At 37.2% G+C, this 16,608-nt stretch overlaps 1 protein-coding gene across 1 annotated transcript in view; it reads left to right on the forward strand.

The window, feature by feature from the left end:
- Positions 1 to 3,686: 3,686 nt before the first annotated feature.
- Positions 3,687 to 16,608, forward strand: part of LOC127156972 (NACHT, LRR and PYD domains-containing protein 1 homolog) — a 30,163-nt gene continuing 17,241 nt past the window's right edge. The window contains exons 1-11 of the mRNA XM_051100153.1: positions 3,687 to 3,998; positions 5,479 to 5,525; positions 5,657 to 5,696; positions 5,890 to 5,918; positions 6,127 to 6,145; positions 6,394 to 6,425; positions 6,561 to 6,579; positions 6,827 to 6,858; positions 7,025 to 7,088; positions 11,666 to 13,298; positions 16,443 to 16,523. Of these exons, the coding sequence (XP_050956110.1) occupies positions 3,983 to 3,998; positions 5,479 to 5,525; positions 5,657 to 5,696; positions 5,890 to 5,918; positions 6,127 to 6,145; positions 6,394 to 6,425; positions 6,561 to 6,579; positions 6,827 to 6,858; positions 7,025 to 7,088; positions 11,666 to 13,298; positions 16,443 to 16,523 (2,012 nt within the window). The 5' untranslated portion in view covers positions 3,687 to 3,982. The remainder of the gene's footprint in view (positions 3,999 to 5,478; positions 5,526 to 5,656; positions 5,697 to 5,889; positions 5,919 to 6,126; positions 6,146 to 6,393; positions 6,426 to 6,560; positions 6,580 to 6,826; positions 6,859 to 7,024; positions 7,089 to 11,665; positions 13,299 to 16,442; positions 16,524 to 16,608) is intronic.

The following is a 16,608-nucleotide window of genomic DNA, read 5'->3' on the forward strand; positions in this document are numbered from 1 at the left end:
GAAATATTGCTGTGGTTAAAGGGACGTCAAGCACTTTATTAACTTTATTTATTTATTTTCTTTTTTTAAATATTGATAAAGAATAAGTGATAAACAAGCTATAGTTTTGCCTATAATTTCGAATTAGTGACACAGATAGACTGCAGTGAATTATCTGTGCTTCTTTAAGTTCAACAAATTATTTAATGTTTATCAAACATAAATACATAGGTGTTAAAGCAAAATCACAAAAAGCACTTTTAACAATACATGTGCTGTAGCTTCAAAGCAGCATTACATAAAATGCATATTTCTGTTACTAGGAAGACAAATCTGCTACACATGTTAGTGTAATGTCCATATGTGACCCTGGACCACAAAACCAGTCATAGGGGTCAATGTTTTGAAATTGAGATCTAAATAAGCTTTCGATTGATGTATGGTTTGTTAAGTTAGTTATTTGGCTAAGATACAACTACTTTAAAATCTGTAATCTGAGGGTGCAAAAAAAATATATATATATATAAATATTGAAAAAAATGCAGTTAAAGTTGTCCACATGGAAATTCTTAGCAATGCATATTACTAATAAAAAAAAAGAAGGTTTTGATATATTTACAAAATATACGAATATACCCCTGCTATTTATTTTTTATTTTTTTTTGTGGTCCAGGGTCGCATATGGCAGAAATGTTTTTTTTTTAAACAAAGGTCTTTCAAGTCAAGTCACCTTTATTTATATTGTGCTTATTACAGTAAGAGCAGCTTTACAGTGCTAAACAGGAAACTAGTGTGTCAATAATGCAAACAAAATTTAGTTATCCTGAAAAGCAGCTCTAAAAGTAAACAGTACATTTTTTCTGTTAAAGTCAGCTATTCGTAGAGTCAGTGAAGTCATCGTCCAGCTCAGTTCAGTTGTGTCGATGACCTTATGACAAGGTGGATCTGTCTCTAGGGCACATCTATTTGTCATGGTCTCAGCTGACATTCAGAGAGGTTGTGGTCATCTCTAGGTTCTGATCCATCATCTAGTCTGGATACAGACTGGATCTGGTTAATTAACATCATTCAATTAAGCAGAAACATTTTAAGGCATTGATTACATATTGTGATCATAATGATAATTTAGCAGTTTTGCATGCTAATTCAGAGTTGGGATCACGTGAAGTTTTTGCAGGGGTTGTTGTCATTTCTTTACAGGTGTTAGTGAGGTTGTTACCACTGAAATGAAGATAGCATAATTCAAAGTTATATTACATATAAAGAGGCCCCCGCTCGTCACATTTCACTTATAAAATTGAATACGTGTCATATTTTCAGTTTAATAAGTCTGCAATAAAGTACATAATAAAGCTTATCCTATTCTAATTGATGTTTAGGAGAGAGGTATCCTATTCATGTGAGGTGCCAAATGATTATGAGGTTAGTGATGTGTGCTGTCTCTTGGAATATTAGCCATATATGTAATAATTCATCATATGTTCAACATGAAAAAGTTGCGGTTGCCACTGAGTGGTTGTCACAGGACAAAAGACAGTATGGAAACTGGAAAAGGAACCCGAGTCGGTAAGAAAGTTCCCTACAGCATGGTTCATTTTTAATTGTTAAACACTTGTCAAAAACTTTGTCACCTTGTAAATGTAAACATGCCACAAATGTTACATACATATAGCTAATATGAATTGCATAAAAAATACCTTCCTGTGTTCATCACACATTATAAAGTTTGGTTTTTGAATCTGTTCATCAAGTTTTCTACTGTTAGAAACACAAGTAGTCTGGCGAGAGCCCACGATGTAGTATGTAAAAAATTAAAAGCAGGAGTCATGAATTAGTCTAAACGGAGATCTAAGCCTATGCAAAATGTTGATTTCAGATCAGTCATAAATCAGTCATATATCCAGGGAAAAGGATACAGAGGCATCAGAGCAATCAAGAGATCTCAGAAAATAATAAATAAATATAATAATATAATAAATAAACATAATAATAAAAAAGTGTAAAATCACTTAAGTTCACGCCAGCCCTGGTGAAAAAACCAGCATATGCTGGTAGGCATGTTTTGATGCTGGTTTAAGATGGTCCTTAGCTGGTTAATGCTGGTCCTTCGCTGGTCAAGGAGCAGCATCAACCAGCAAAGGACCAGCTTAAACCAGCAAAGCACCAGCTTAAACCAGCATCAAAACATACCTAACCAGCATCAAAACATGCCTACCAGCATATGCTGGTTTTTTCACCAGGGAAAGCGTCTGTTCTTCTTTTATTATTTTCTTTTCTTTAATATTAAGTAACAACTCGGAACATTAATAATTTGATAAGGAACAATAGTAAACTTAAGATTATTTAACAAGACTTGTCAATAAAAACATAATGGACTTTGCAATTGCTTTAGGTAGCCTACAGCTAATTTGAACTTAATCTATTGTTCGTTAGAAGACATATGATAGCACACCACAGACACAATGCTATACAGAGATGTTGAAAAGAAAATCCTTACAATTTCACTTCAGTTCTTTGAGGAGTTTGATCATCCATTGCAACGATTTTCCCATGTTAACGTGGGTGTGGTTTGTGAGCGTGACATGGGAACATGGGAAACGTCCTTAAAACTGTGTGAAATACGCAGACACGAACACGGCGAAATCAAAGCGCTTTATTTTAAATACCAAATGTGTACTACTGGTGAAACACGTTTTTAATTCTATGATCTGTGCAATTTCGCATGTGACGAATCTGTCGTCGTCTAACATCTGCTGGAAATCCAGGTAAACATACTTGCGTGCACGCGCGCATCCCCAGTTAATAGGGATGGGCGATACCTCCTATTTTATTTTCGATCCGATACCGATATTTTCAAGCCAAGTATCGTCGATATCAATACCAATACCGATACCTCTAAACTAAACTGATCTTTTAAATTATTGAAAGAATAAAATAAGTAATTATACTAACTTAACATTATATTTGAAAGTCATGTGTTTTAAACATTTCATAAGCGTTTTTTTTTTTTTTATATATAACACTGTCAGAAATAAATGTACTAAAATTTTGTATTTTAGCTCTTTACTGGGCAGTAACCTCAAAGGTGGACCTTTCTTTATCCCTAAAAGCCAGGGAGCATACTAGTACCATACAAGTACACACACATTAAGGGTAGATAAGATACAAAGGTGTACCTTGGAGGGTACTTGATGAAAAACAACCATGGTGTTACAGAAGAACTAAAATGTATAATAAATAATAATAATAATAATAATAATAATAATAATAATAATAATAATAATTAGTAGTAGTATTATTAGTATTAGTATTATTAATTATTATTACCATGGTTTTTGCTACAAATATTATGCTTGAAATAATGTTCCTGTAGTGTTAACCATGGTAAAAGGAAGCAAGCCAAAAGAGAGAGTGTTAACTATGCTAATTTTTTTTGTTACTGCCGTTTTACTACAAATACTGTGGTAACTGTAGCAAAACTGTGTTTTGTGTGTGTGTGTGTCTGTGTGTAAAAAGCTGCAGTAAAAACAGCAATTTTTTTTTTTTTTTTTAAATAATGCTTTATTATTTCAATGCCATGAGAAGAATAGGAAGAAACATCATTTCTGATTATTATCAATGTGATCGATTGGTTCTGTCTTACAGCATTTGCTTGTGTTCCGATGAGCAGGAGAAATAGTTCTGTCCTACACAATAATTCTTTAATAGTCTATTGTTCCACTTTAGAATCGATATTTTTATGTGAGGGTCGATCCTTTCGATACAACGTTAGTATCGAAAGTATCAATATTTCAGGCTCGATCCGCCCATCCCTACCAGTTAACGTGATTCCTAACACTGGCATATGGCTTGTAGGTGTGTCGGATCGCGTGTAGCTGCTCGACGGGTTTTTAGAGAATGACAAAAGAAACTGTCGAAGTTGGTGTAATTCTTTGGAATTCTCACTCCGGAATAGAATTTACATAGTTCTGCTGACAACGCAGGATAAAGTCGGTCAGTCACGATGGCGGAGCCTCATAGTAAGTTAACTACTTGTTTAGGACTAATTATTTATTTAGCGAAATCCACCTATATTGGTATTTGAGTACGGTTTTCAATAAAAGTAACCTTTAAATCCCGGATTTCGATCGAAATGTTGTTCCATTTACAAACATTTCTGTCATTTAAGTTTTATGTTTTGAATTTCTTATGAGGTTATTCACAAAGTAGGCTACGTTGCTAGAGGACAGGCCAAGTCCACCTCATAGTCTTAACTCGTGGGGACAGTGTGGATCTACAAAATTATTTATAGGGTGGAAAGACTAACAAAATATCAATATCCACAACACCTAGACAACTCTCTGTTAACTGCATGAGTCGATTCTAAATGTTTCATGAAAGAGTAGGTCTAAGAGTGGTTTTATTATGAATAGATAGATAGATAGATAGATAGATAGATATGAAGCATGTTTTAGTGCATCAAGTTTAAGAGCAACAAAAGCTTGAATTCTAGCTATCTGTCTGTCTGTCTATTTTTCTGTCTGTCTGTTTTTCTATCTATCTATCTATCTATCTATCTGTCGCTCTCTCTCTCTCTCTCTCTGTCTGTCTCTGTCTATTTCTGTCTATCTATCTATCTATCTATCTATCTATCTGTCTATCTATCTGTCTCTCTCTCTCTGTCTCTATTTCTGTCTGTCTATCTGTGTATCTATCTATCTATCTATCTATCTATCTATCTATCTATCTGTCTATCTATCTATCTATCTGTCTGTCTATCTATCTGTCTGTCTATCTGTCTATCTATCTATCTGTCTATCTATCTATCTATCTATCTGTCTGTCTATCTGTCTGTCTCTCTCTCTCTCTCTGTCTCTGTCTATTTCTGTCTGCCTGTCTGTTTTTCTATCTATCTATCTATCTATCTGTCTCTCTCTCTCTCTGTCTGTCTCTGTCTATTTCTGTCTGTCTGTCTATCTATCTATCTATCTATCTATCTATCTATCTATCTATCTATCTATCTGTCTCTCTCTCTCTCTGTCTGTCTCTGTCTATTTCTGTCTGTCTGTCTATCTATCTATCTATCTATCTATCTATCTGTCTGTCTGTCTGTCTCTCTCTCTGTCTGTCTCTGTCTATTTCTGTCTGCCTGTCTGTTTTTCTATCTATCTATCTATCTATCTATCTATCTATCTATCTATCTATCTCTCTCTCTATTTGTCTGTCTGTCCATCTATCTATATCTGTCTATTTTTCTGTCTATCTGTCTGTCTATCTTTCTATCTATCTATATCTGTCTGTGGGATTACATTCTTACCTAACTCTGCTGTTAATTTCCATGATCAGGATCTTTTAAATAGAGATCTTATAATACAGATGATGTATTATATGTATTATATACACTCCACCAGAATAATAAGCACTGGACACTAAATGGTCTCAACTAAATCAACATCAGATCAAATTGTATGTGTCCTTATTCAGGCTGACATGAACTCTAACCAGTTTTTTTTCGTGCAGAGCCAGACAAAACGATAAAATCCAAGTTATCTGTTAAGGTAATTTATGTAAGTAAATTTTCTACAATGTGTTTGTTACAATGGGACTTCACAGCTCTTTATTTTCAGCTGATGTTGTGTGTGTCTGTTTACTTCATGTTCATGCACTGCTTAACATTTATCATTCTCTCTTTATTAAGGCGCATAATAAGTCTTGGCCGCGTTATGAACAACTTCAAGGTAGGCTCATAAATAAAATATGAGATCTTTATTTTGATTGCCGATGAACAGTACAATTTATTGCAGCGTCAGGTCTCTGCCACAGTAATAAGTGTTGGGGACTAAACTGTTTCTATTAAATCAACATCAGATCAAATTGTACTTTTGTCCTTAATCCAGCTGACATGAGCTTTAACCAGTTTTTTTCAATCAGGGGGAGACTCAACAATGGAACCTGTGCATGTAAGGGACAATAAATTTCCATAATATGTGTTTAGACCATGGTAAACTGACTTGGAAGCCCTTTACTTGCTTAACACTCATTATTTCTCTCTTTATCAAGTGGATCGTTAGGGCTCTTTATTTTTACATAATGTTGTGTGCATCTGTTTACTTCATATCCATGAACTGCTCAAACACTCTTCTCACAAAAATTTCTCTTTTTATTAAGTGGCCAGTTTACCCACAAGGTAGGCTAATATTCTGACTTTTTAATGTGATAGCTGTACTTTGATTGCTGATTAACATTGTAATTAGCTGCTGTGTTTGTGTCTGCATGAAGGAACTCAGTGTTTTAAAAGGACTTTAAATCATGAGGTCTCTACCAGAACAATAAGCTTTGGGCACTAAACTCTTTTTACTAATTCAACATCAGATCAAATTGTACTTCTGTCCTTATTCCAGCTGACATGAGCTCTAACCAGTTCTTTTCAATCAGGGCCAGTCCCAATGGCAACACATGAATCATATGTAAGTTATAAGAAATTTCCTGTAATGTGTGTTTGTTATAATAAGACCATGGTGGACTAAGGACGTACAAGCTCTTTATTTTCACCTAATGTTGTGTGCAACACACTTCTCACAAAAATTTCTCTCTTTATTAAGTATCCAGTTTACCAACAAGGTAGGCTAATATTCTGACTTTTTAATGTGATAGCTGTACTTTGATTGCTGATGAACATTGTAATTAGCTGCTGTCTTTGTTTCTGCATGAAGGAGCTCAGCGTTTTAAAAGGTCTTTAAATTATGAGGTCTCTACTAGAACAAAAGCTTTGGGCACTAAACTGCTTTTACTAATTCAACATCAGATCAAATTGTACTTGTGTCCTTATTCTAGCTGACATGAGCTCTAACCAGTTCTTTTCAATCAGGGCCAGACACAACGGCAACACATGAATCAGCTGTAAGTTATAAGAAATTTCCTATAACGTGTGTTTGTTATAATGACACCGTGGTGAACTAAAACGACTTGATTTTTTTTTTTTTTTAATTTTTAACTGTAATGCTGTGTGCATCAGTTTACTTTATGTCCATGAACTGTTAACACTCATCATTCTCTTGTTATCAAGTGGCCCTTTTATTCAGTGTTTGGGGAGCATGGTTTGACTCAAAGACTCCAGAAAAGAGACCCAGGTAGGCTCATATTATGACTTTGATTGGTCTTGAAATAAATCACCAACTGAATATCTTAAACACTGTAACAGTTTAGATCAATCATTTAAAAGCTGATACACATTAATTTTTAAATTTCTTATTTAAGACCGAAGTGTAATTTGAATCTTGATAGTTCTTACATTGATTTTCATATTTATTTAGAGTTACTGAACCATAAGTTTATAATTCAGGTTATTTAGTAATTTAGTGTAATAAGATTCTGTAACTTCAGTTTGGTTTAAAAGGATTTTCTGTTCTGCTGTCTGTTCAGTGCTGTTAAAGGGGTCATGAACTGGGAAACAAAAATTCCCTTAATCTTTTGACATATAAGAGTTCATCTTATTATAAAAACATCCTGTAAGTTTCAGAACTCAAAACTTTGTTGTTAGTCTACAAACAGCTTACAGCGCCTTGCAAAAGTATTCATACCCTTTTATTTATTTTTTTCACTTTATATATATTTTTTAAAGTTGCAGCCTTATGTTAAACAACTTTAAAGGGGTCATCAGATTCTAAGTTCACTTTTACATGTTGTTTGAACATTAATGTGTGTTGGCAGTGTATGTACAAATCTACCCTATAATGATAAAAATCCATGCAGTGGTTTTTAATTAATCTGTAAAAATAATATTCCCTTTTCAAATTGAGCCATTCTCAGATGCCTGTCGTTGTGGCGTCACACCCACAGAGGCCGCTCCCACGATAGTTGATTGACATGAGCGTTTTACCTCAGATCAGCTGCAACAGTCCGCCCTCTTTGTTTCGATGCCGGAGCAGGGATGTAAGTTAGACAAGAATATCTCAGACTGAAGTGTTGTGTTGCTGGATGTAATGATGAATGTAGTGGTCGTCATTTACTCCCGACATGTAAGATGCTGAAGATGCAGTAGATTATGTTTGTTTGTGATGGGAATGCACCTCCCGATCTACATATATCCGTCAATGTTCACGCAAATCATTTGTGGTCCAGCTTCACTTACAGCAGAAGTGAGTATAAGGTTTTTTTTTAATGAATCTTTGCGATCGCCTTTCCTAATAATGTGCTAGTTAACAAGTTTAGCAGCTAAATGCAGCTAAAGTAAACAGGCTCGTCACTCCACAGAGAGAAGAGAGGGGCGGGGCGAGCAGAGCTCATTTGCATTTAAAGCAGCCTCGACCAGAATTAGATGATTTTTGCAGAGCTGATTTTGGCAAGGTAAAAAGGGTGTTGTTTTACACAACCATTGAGAATTTTTAACCAAAGTATATTATAGACTTTTCATTAAGACCCTAAAGAATCATATCAGCTTGTGGAAAATGGGCATCCGATGACCCCTTTAAATAACATTTATTCCCACATCAATCTACACTCTATACACCCTGATGACAAAGCACAAAATAGATTTGTGAAAACATTGCAAATTTATTAAAATGAAAAAAACTGACATAAGTAAATTGCATAAGTATTCATTCATACCCTTAACACTGTACTTGGATGAAGCACCTTTACAGCTTCAAGTCTTCTTGGTATGATGCAACAAGCTTTGCACATCTGCATTTGGCAGTTATTTGCCATTCTTTGCTTTAACTCTTCACCTCTCAAGCTCTGTCAGGTTGGATGGGGGCTGGGGGACATTTTCAAGTTTCTTCAGAAATGTTTGGGTTCAAGCCCAGTCTGTGGCTGGGCCACTCATGGACATTTACAGAGTTGTCTATAAGCCACTCTTGCATTGTTCTGTTGGAAAGTGAACTTTCTGCCCAGCCTGAGGTTCTGAATGCTCTGGACTAAGTTTTCATTAAGGCTATTTCTATATATTGCTTTGTTGAGCTTTTCTTCTACTTTGAGACCCTCAGTCCACCACACTTTACTGTTAGGATGATACTGTACAGGTGATGAGCAGTGCCTGCTTTATTCTATACATGATGTTTGGAATTGAGGTTCATCAGACCAGAGAATCTTGTTTCTCACAATCTGAGAGTTCTTTGGGTGCTTTCTTGCAAATTCCGAGTGTGTTTTCATGTGCCTTCAATGAGGAGAGGATTGAGTTTGGCCACAATGCCATAAAGACCAGATTAGTGGAGTGCTCAGTTGGGCCAGGAGGCCAGCTCTATAAAGAGTCTTAGTTGTTCCAAGCATCTTCCATCATGGATATTGGAGGCTACATGCTTCTGTAAACCTTCAATACAGCAGAATTACGTCCCCAGATGTGTGGCTTGATGCAATCCTGTTTCTGAGCTCTCCAGGCAGTTCTTTTGACCTCAAAGCTTAGTTTTTGTCTCTGATATGCATTTTCAGCTGTTAGACATTTATTGAGAGGTGTACCTTTCCACATCATACTCATTCAAATGAATTTGCCATGGGTTATCTCCACTCAAAGTGTAGTAACATCTACAAGCGATATGAATGCTTCTGAGCTAAATGTCAGGTGTTCCAGAAAAGGGTATGAATACTTATGCAATGAAACTATTTCAGTTTTTTGATTTCTAATAGTGTAGACTGATGTGGGAAAAAGTTATTTAAAGCAGTTTAACAAAAGGCTGCAATATAGCAAAACATGAAAAACATGAAAGGGTATGAATACTTTCACAAGTCACTGTATATTGAAGGCAGTCGGCCAAAACAACAACTTTTGGAATGTTCTAAACAATGAAGAAGGCTCTGAAAACAGCAGGACGCTGTTCATTGCCGCCGCCTTTTCATTTCCTTCTTACTGATCCCAACATTAGAAAATAATGAATTAACTTTTATAATGAAGTTCCAGACCACGTCAGTAAGAACTCGGTCCTTTGTTTACTTCTGTCAGTGTTATGGACCTGTTTACCTTGTTTTACCTTTGTCTTGGTTGCTGGTCTTGTTATGGTCTTGTTTCCTGTTCTTGTTTAGTTGATTGTTTGATTCCATGCACCTGTTTTGTTAATCATCCCATGTATATTAGTTCCTGTCTTTTCCTTTGTTCCTCGTCCGGTCTTATGTCTAAACTATGTCTGCATTTTTTGTTACCTGTTGTTAGCGATTATTCCTATGTTATATTTTCCCTTGTGTTTGCCATTAAAGACTGTTAAAGTGAAGTTCTAGTCTCTTGCGTTCTCCCTAACCTCATGCGACTGTGACGGAAGACTGGACCAAAACAGTATGATGGCTGAGGCGGTGCTTTGGAGTTTATGGCAAGGCGGTCATAGGTTGGAATGGTATGTGGAGCTTGCTAACCAGCTGAGCTGGCACCACACCGCTCTATGTGCGTGCTTCCAGCTAGGGCTGGATGACGAGACGATCTGCTGCGATCTTCCCGTGTGTGATTATCCCCTCATCGAGCTGATTAATCTCGTTCTTTATTTAAATGGTTCTGATTATGAAGTTAAACAAATAAAGGAAAATGTCGCCGTCCAGCCCCCTCTGGAACACGGCGTCTCGCCAGCTCACCCCTCACCAGGAACCCTCACCTACTGCACCAACTGCTCGGACCGCCTGACCAGCCCCAAATACCCCTGAGGCATCCAAAGCTCTCCCCTCAGGTCAGGACAAGCCCGCCGGCCGCACCCATGTCAAGTCTGCCACGTCTGAGTCCCCAGGCAAAAAGGCTGAGCTGAGGGTCCCCGACACGCTATGGCCCATTGGACTGCCTGTTCTTCCATGGCCCCCTGAGCTCCGTGATCCGCCATGGCCCATTGGGCTCCCTGTCTCGCCATAGTCCCCTGAGCTCCTTTTCGAGAGGGGGGAGTAATGTCAGTGTTATGGACCTGTTTTCCTTGTTTTACCTTTGTCTGTTATTGTTTAGTTGATTGTTTGATTCCATGCACCTATTTTGTTAGTCATCCCATGTATTTTAGTTCCTGTCTTTTCCTTTGTTCCTCGTCCGGTCTTACATCTAAACTACGTCTACTAAGTCTGCATTCTATGTTACCTGTTGTCAGCAACTATTCCCATGTTATATTTTCTCCAGTGTTTCCCATTGAAGACTGTTAAAGTGAAGTTTTAGTTGGTGCCAATAGCCTTGTGGTGACAACTTCATTATACCGCGCATTTGTTTCCAATTATCCATAGTGTCAGCAATGCAACACTTGCACCCTTGCTTATCTGAGAGTAACCAGAGCGACACAATTTTGACGCTAGATTTTCAAAAAGATTGAAACTAAAAGACAATGCTGTGCTGCCTATATTAGATCCGACAGTGATGTCTCAAGATACAGATAGTTTGACAGTTATTTATGTGTTTTAAACCTAAATCAGTGTCCATCTATGAGGAACGAATGTACGCTGTTAGCCGATCATTGAAATGGGCATTTACTTCTGAGTCTACAATCCGCCGAGCCTATTCAAACAGAGCATTCTGCTGAGGGGGGATTAAAACAAGAACAGAAAATAGCATATTTCATCTAAATTATGATGTTATTGATGTAAAATTGTGATAACTTTAAAAGTGGACCTCAGATAACAGTACAAAATAAAAAACAAAGGTAGTTCATGACCCCTTTAAACAAGACTTTTCATCTCAAGGTGACTGTATTATATGATCATTCTTAATCAAATTGAAAATTTTGTATTATGAGGCTAAAGAATGTTTTATGTTTTCCTCTAGCATGGCAAAAGATGGTATGTCAGTATAAGAAGTCAGTCGACTGGAAGGATCTGAATGAGAGGAGTTTCCCCTCTGGTGAACGAGTATCACTGGCTGCCCTCTACACTGAACCTGTGATTATTCAGAAAAATAAAAAAGGCAGTTTTCTGAATGTCAGTGTGGAGGAGTTGTTTAGTAAATCAAACCTATGTCTGTATTATCCCACTATCATTCTCCAAGGAAATCCTGGTAGTGGAAAATCTGTCATAGCGCAAAAGATTTTGTTGGACTGGGCATCTGAAAAACCTTACCTTGAAGACTTTGATCTGACTTTCTGTCTGAGGTATGAAGAGGTGAAGTGTATTTCTGAGGAGATGAACTTGATTGAGCTCCTGAGCTGGAGTTGTAGTTTAACATCCAGTCAGATCTCAAGGATGGTACTGAACTCAGTCCAGAGAGTGCTCCTCATTATTGATGGACTTGATGAACCTGATGAGCTCAGATTCATATGTGATGAATTCTGCATATCATCCAAATTCCAGAGAGCCTCACCTGAGGTCATTGTTTGTTCCTTGCTTCGTCAACAAATCTTGCCCAGATCTGTCTTGCTCATCACTACTAGAACTAAGTTCCCACATGGCATGTTGCTTGAAGGACAACAACGTTTCTTTAGGATTGTAGGGTTCTCAGAGAAGGAGGTGGAGGAGTACTTCCACAAGTTCTTTCAGAATGAGGAGCTCTTCAGGAAAGTCTATGAATTCGTGAGAAAAAATGAAACTCTCATCACAGCCTGCTCCATCCCTGTAATGTGCTGGATCATCTGCATGGTTCTGCGAGAGAGGTTCTGTGAAGGTGCACACGTGACAAGTGGACTTGAAACCACCACCTCCATCTACGTTGACTTTGTGTCCACTCTACTGGAGCATCACTGCCAGGGTTTGAGTCAGTCTGTCCTGACCCTGCTGAGGAGTCTGGGTCAGCTGGCAGAGAGAGGGATGCTGGAACAGCAAGTGCTATTTGATGAGAAAACTGTCTCTGAAACAATGTCAGACCCATTCCTGTGCAAGAGAAAAATCAGCCAGGAGATGATGTTCAGTTTCATGCATCACAGCTTTCAGGAGTTCTTTACTGCTCTCTACTATGTCCTTCTGGATGAAGAAGAGTCGAAGAGGAAAGTGAGAGAGCTGCTACGCACTGTAGAGAAAGGATGGGCTTTGTCCTGTTGGTCTGACAGAGAGGCAAATTTAGAAATAAGCAAATCAAAGCTGCTGCAGCCTGTGATTCTGTTTGTTTGTGGTCTCTGTAAGAAAGAATGGGTCTCCTCATTCTTTGAAAAGCACAACATGGCGGTTTCTGTCAATGTAGAAACCCAACTTAAGGAATGGCTCAATCAGTGCTCACAGAGATATCAAAATGAACACATGCTGTTCATTCTCCATTGTCTCTATGAGCTCCATGAGAAGAGCTTCACTGGAAAAGTTTTGGAGCAGTTGGTTTCGATGGACCTGTCAAACGTTCAGCTTGAAAATGCACACCGCTGGATGTTGCGGTTTTGTTTTCAGAACTGTGTTAACATTGGCAAGCTGAGACTCAGTATAACATGTGACGATCTGAAGATTCTTCAGTCTACACCATACAGATGTGAAGAGTTGTGGTGAGCAACGATTAGCATTGCTCTTGAATTTATACATACTGTACTATGCTAAAATACATTCACTGTTATGTGAGCTCTAATCTTGACATCAAATGTGACCCTGGACCACAAAACCAGTCATTAGTCAAATAATTTGAAAGCTGAATAAATAAGCTTTTCATTGATGAATGGTTTGTTAGGATAGGACAATAAGTGGCTGACATACAACTATTTGAAAATATGGAATCTAAGAGTGATATTGAGAAAAATATTGAAAAAAACGCCTTTAGAGTTGTCCAAATGAAGTTCCAAATGAAGAATATGCATATTTTGCTAATCAAAAGTTAAAGAAGAAGTAGTCCACTTCCAGAACAAAAATTGACAGATAATGTACTCACCCTTTGTCATCCAAGATGTTCATGTCTTTCTTTCTTCAGTCGTAAAGAAATTGTTTTTTGAACAAAACATTTCAGGGTTTTTTTTCCATATAATGGACTGATATGGTGCCAAGAGTTTGAACTTCCAAAATGCAGTTTAAATGCGGCTTCAAACAATCCCAAATGCGGTTGTAAATGATCCCAGCCGAGGAAGAAGAGTCTTATCTAGCCAAACAATCAGTTATTTTCATAAAAAATAATACAATTTATATACTTTTTAATGTCAAACGCTCGTCCTGTCCTACTCTGCCTGAACAGTTTTTTTTTCCGGTTCATGACAGTTCGGGTATGTCGAAAAACTCCCATCTCATGTTCTCCCTCAACTTCAAAATCGCCCTATATCGCTCTTTTACCTTTTTTGTTAAGGGTGTTTGATCATCTTTGCATGTTCACTTTCCAAAGACTGGGTCGGTACTTCTGCAGCGATGTAGGATGATTTTGAAATGATTTTTGAAGTTGAGAGAGAAAATACGATTGGAGTTTTTTGACATACCCTAACTGTCTTGAGTCAGAATACACAGAGTTCAGGGAGAGCAAGACAAGACGAGCATTTGAGATTAAAAAGTATTTAAATTGTATTATTTTAATGAAAGTAACCGATCATTTTGCTAGATAAGACCCTTCTTCCACAGCTGTAAACACTTACAATCGCATTTGGGATTGTTTGAAGCCTCATTTAAAATGCATTTTGGAAGTTCAAACTCGGGGCACCATAGCAGTCAATTTTATGGAGAATGGATTTTTTTTGTACATGGCGCAAAATAGATTTTTTTTAAAGGGGTCATCGGATGCTAAGTTCACTTTTACATGTTGTTTGAACATTAATGTGTGTTGGCAGTGTATGTACAAATCTACCCTATAATGAAAAAAGTCCATGCAGTGGTTTTTAATTAATCTGTAAAAATAATATCCCCTTTTTCAAATCGAGCCATTCTCAGATGCCTGTCGTTGTGGCGTCACACATGTAAAGTGCTAGTTAGCAAGTTTAGCGGCTAAACACTGCTAAATGCGGCTAAAGTAAACAGGCTCGTCACCAAAGAGTATAGAAGTACCAAGAGGCGAAACTCAATAGAACGCTCCATAGCAACAGTTCCGCCCATGACATAACTGTGCTGCCGCCATTTTGGACTGACACCTACACAAAACGCTGTAGAATAATACGAGCCAGTCGCGCTTGACCAACTTACAATGACTTATGTAAAGTTTGTGTATATATGTATTTATATCTAAATTAAATATTATAGACAGGTCCCCTTCACCAATTGACTAGACTGTTTCATACTGCTTACTGTTTACCAAGTAAACCGATACAATTACTGCAAACCCTTTACTTACCCATATCTATGTTCTATTGTATTTTTTTCCTTGTTAAGTTAAAAACTTAATGTAGTGAAATAACCAGATTCGATGTTTGGTAGTGATAGAGTCAGACACACTCAAATTTATTTATTCACAATGTAATTTGTTTTTATAAAAAAATACATTTATAAAAAAATGGTACACATTCATAAAAAACTGTTCAAATTTATCACAAAATATGAACACCTAGCAACCATTGTCTCAAGGACTCCAACTATTGTGAGGTCTCTGTAATTTGTCATGTATTAAGTGAACACTGAACTGAAAATAGTAATAGATCAAAATCAAATAAGCAACAGAGATCAAAACCACCACCGGCAAAAAAAAGTCGGTTTGGAGAATTGTGTGAAGAGTTTTGCAAAAGTGACCTAAGTATTGAGAAATGTGTCCTAGCGTCTGTAAAAAACTGTATTAACTGTATATAAAATTCAACCCACCAAAGTGGTAAGTGGGAGTGACTGTGTTACCCGCTACAGCTGAAATCAACCTGCATTTGGCGAGTTGGCGGATGTTAATGTCAAGCAGTCCTGCTAACATTTTAATATGTACTGTAAAATCAATTCATAGTTAAAATATTTCCCCTTGTTATTATTATTACCTTTGTGGATCACTTGGAAACCGGTGAAACACAAAATCATGCCTGGTGGATTGATAATTGCTGCAATTTATTGCAGCACACTGCTTACGTTTCAGCCACTTGCTCGCTCGCATCTTCTACACACTTTTTGCAGGTGTCAGTCCAAAATGGCGGCAACGCCTCCGCAGCGCCATCTATAGACTGTTGCCCATATCAGTACAGAGTTTCGCCTCTTGGTACTTCTATACTCTTTGTCGTCACTCCACAGAGAGAAGAGAGGGGCGGGGCGAGTAGAGCTCATTTGCATTTAAAGCAGCCACGACCAGAATGAGATGATTTTTGCAGAGATGATTTTGTCGAGGTAAAAAGGGTGTTGTTTTACACAACCATTGAGAATTTTTAACCAAAGTATATTATAGACTTTTCATTAAGATCCTAAAGAATCATATCAGCTTGTGGGAAATGGGCATCCGATGACCCCTTTAAAGGAAGTGGGGGTGAAATAGTAAAATTCCAATAAAAATACACACCTGTGCCAAAATGTATGCAGCTGGCAATAACACAGGCAAAATGATTAAAAAAAACAAAACTGAAAAAGACAAAATTGTCCAAGAGTTTGAAAGGGTTATCCTAATCATTTTTGGCATAAAAGAAAAATCAATAACTTTGACCCATACAATGTTTTGTTGGCTGTTGCTACACATATAACTGTACTACTTATGACTGGTTTTGTGGTCCAGGGTCACAAATGATCAAATCGGATATCTGAATATATTCTGTTCACTTTTAAAGGTTGAAGGTGGACCTCATTACAGATGACACTGGAGATTTGATCTCAGCTCTTGGTGCAGGAAAGATTGCGAAAGAACTGATGTAATGGAAATTTATTTCTACTCACTAAAAAATGTTGGGTTAAAAATAACCCAACTAGTAACCCAACTATGGGTTGGTATAGCAC

The sequence above is a fragment of the Labeo rohita genome, chromosome 25 (assembly GCF_022985175.1).
Source record: "Labeo rohita strain BAU-BD-2019 chromosome 25, IGBB_LRoh.1.0, whole genome shotgun sequence".
Classification (NCBI taxonomy): Eukaryota; Metazoa; Chordata; class Actinopteri; order Cypriniformes; family Cyprinidae; genus Labeo; species Labeo rohita.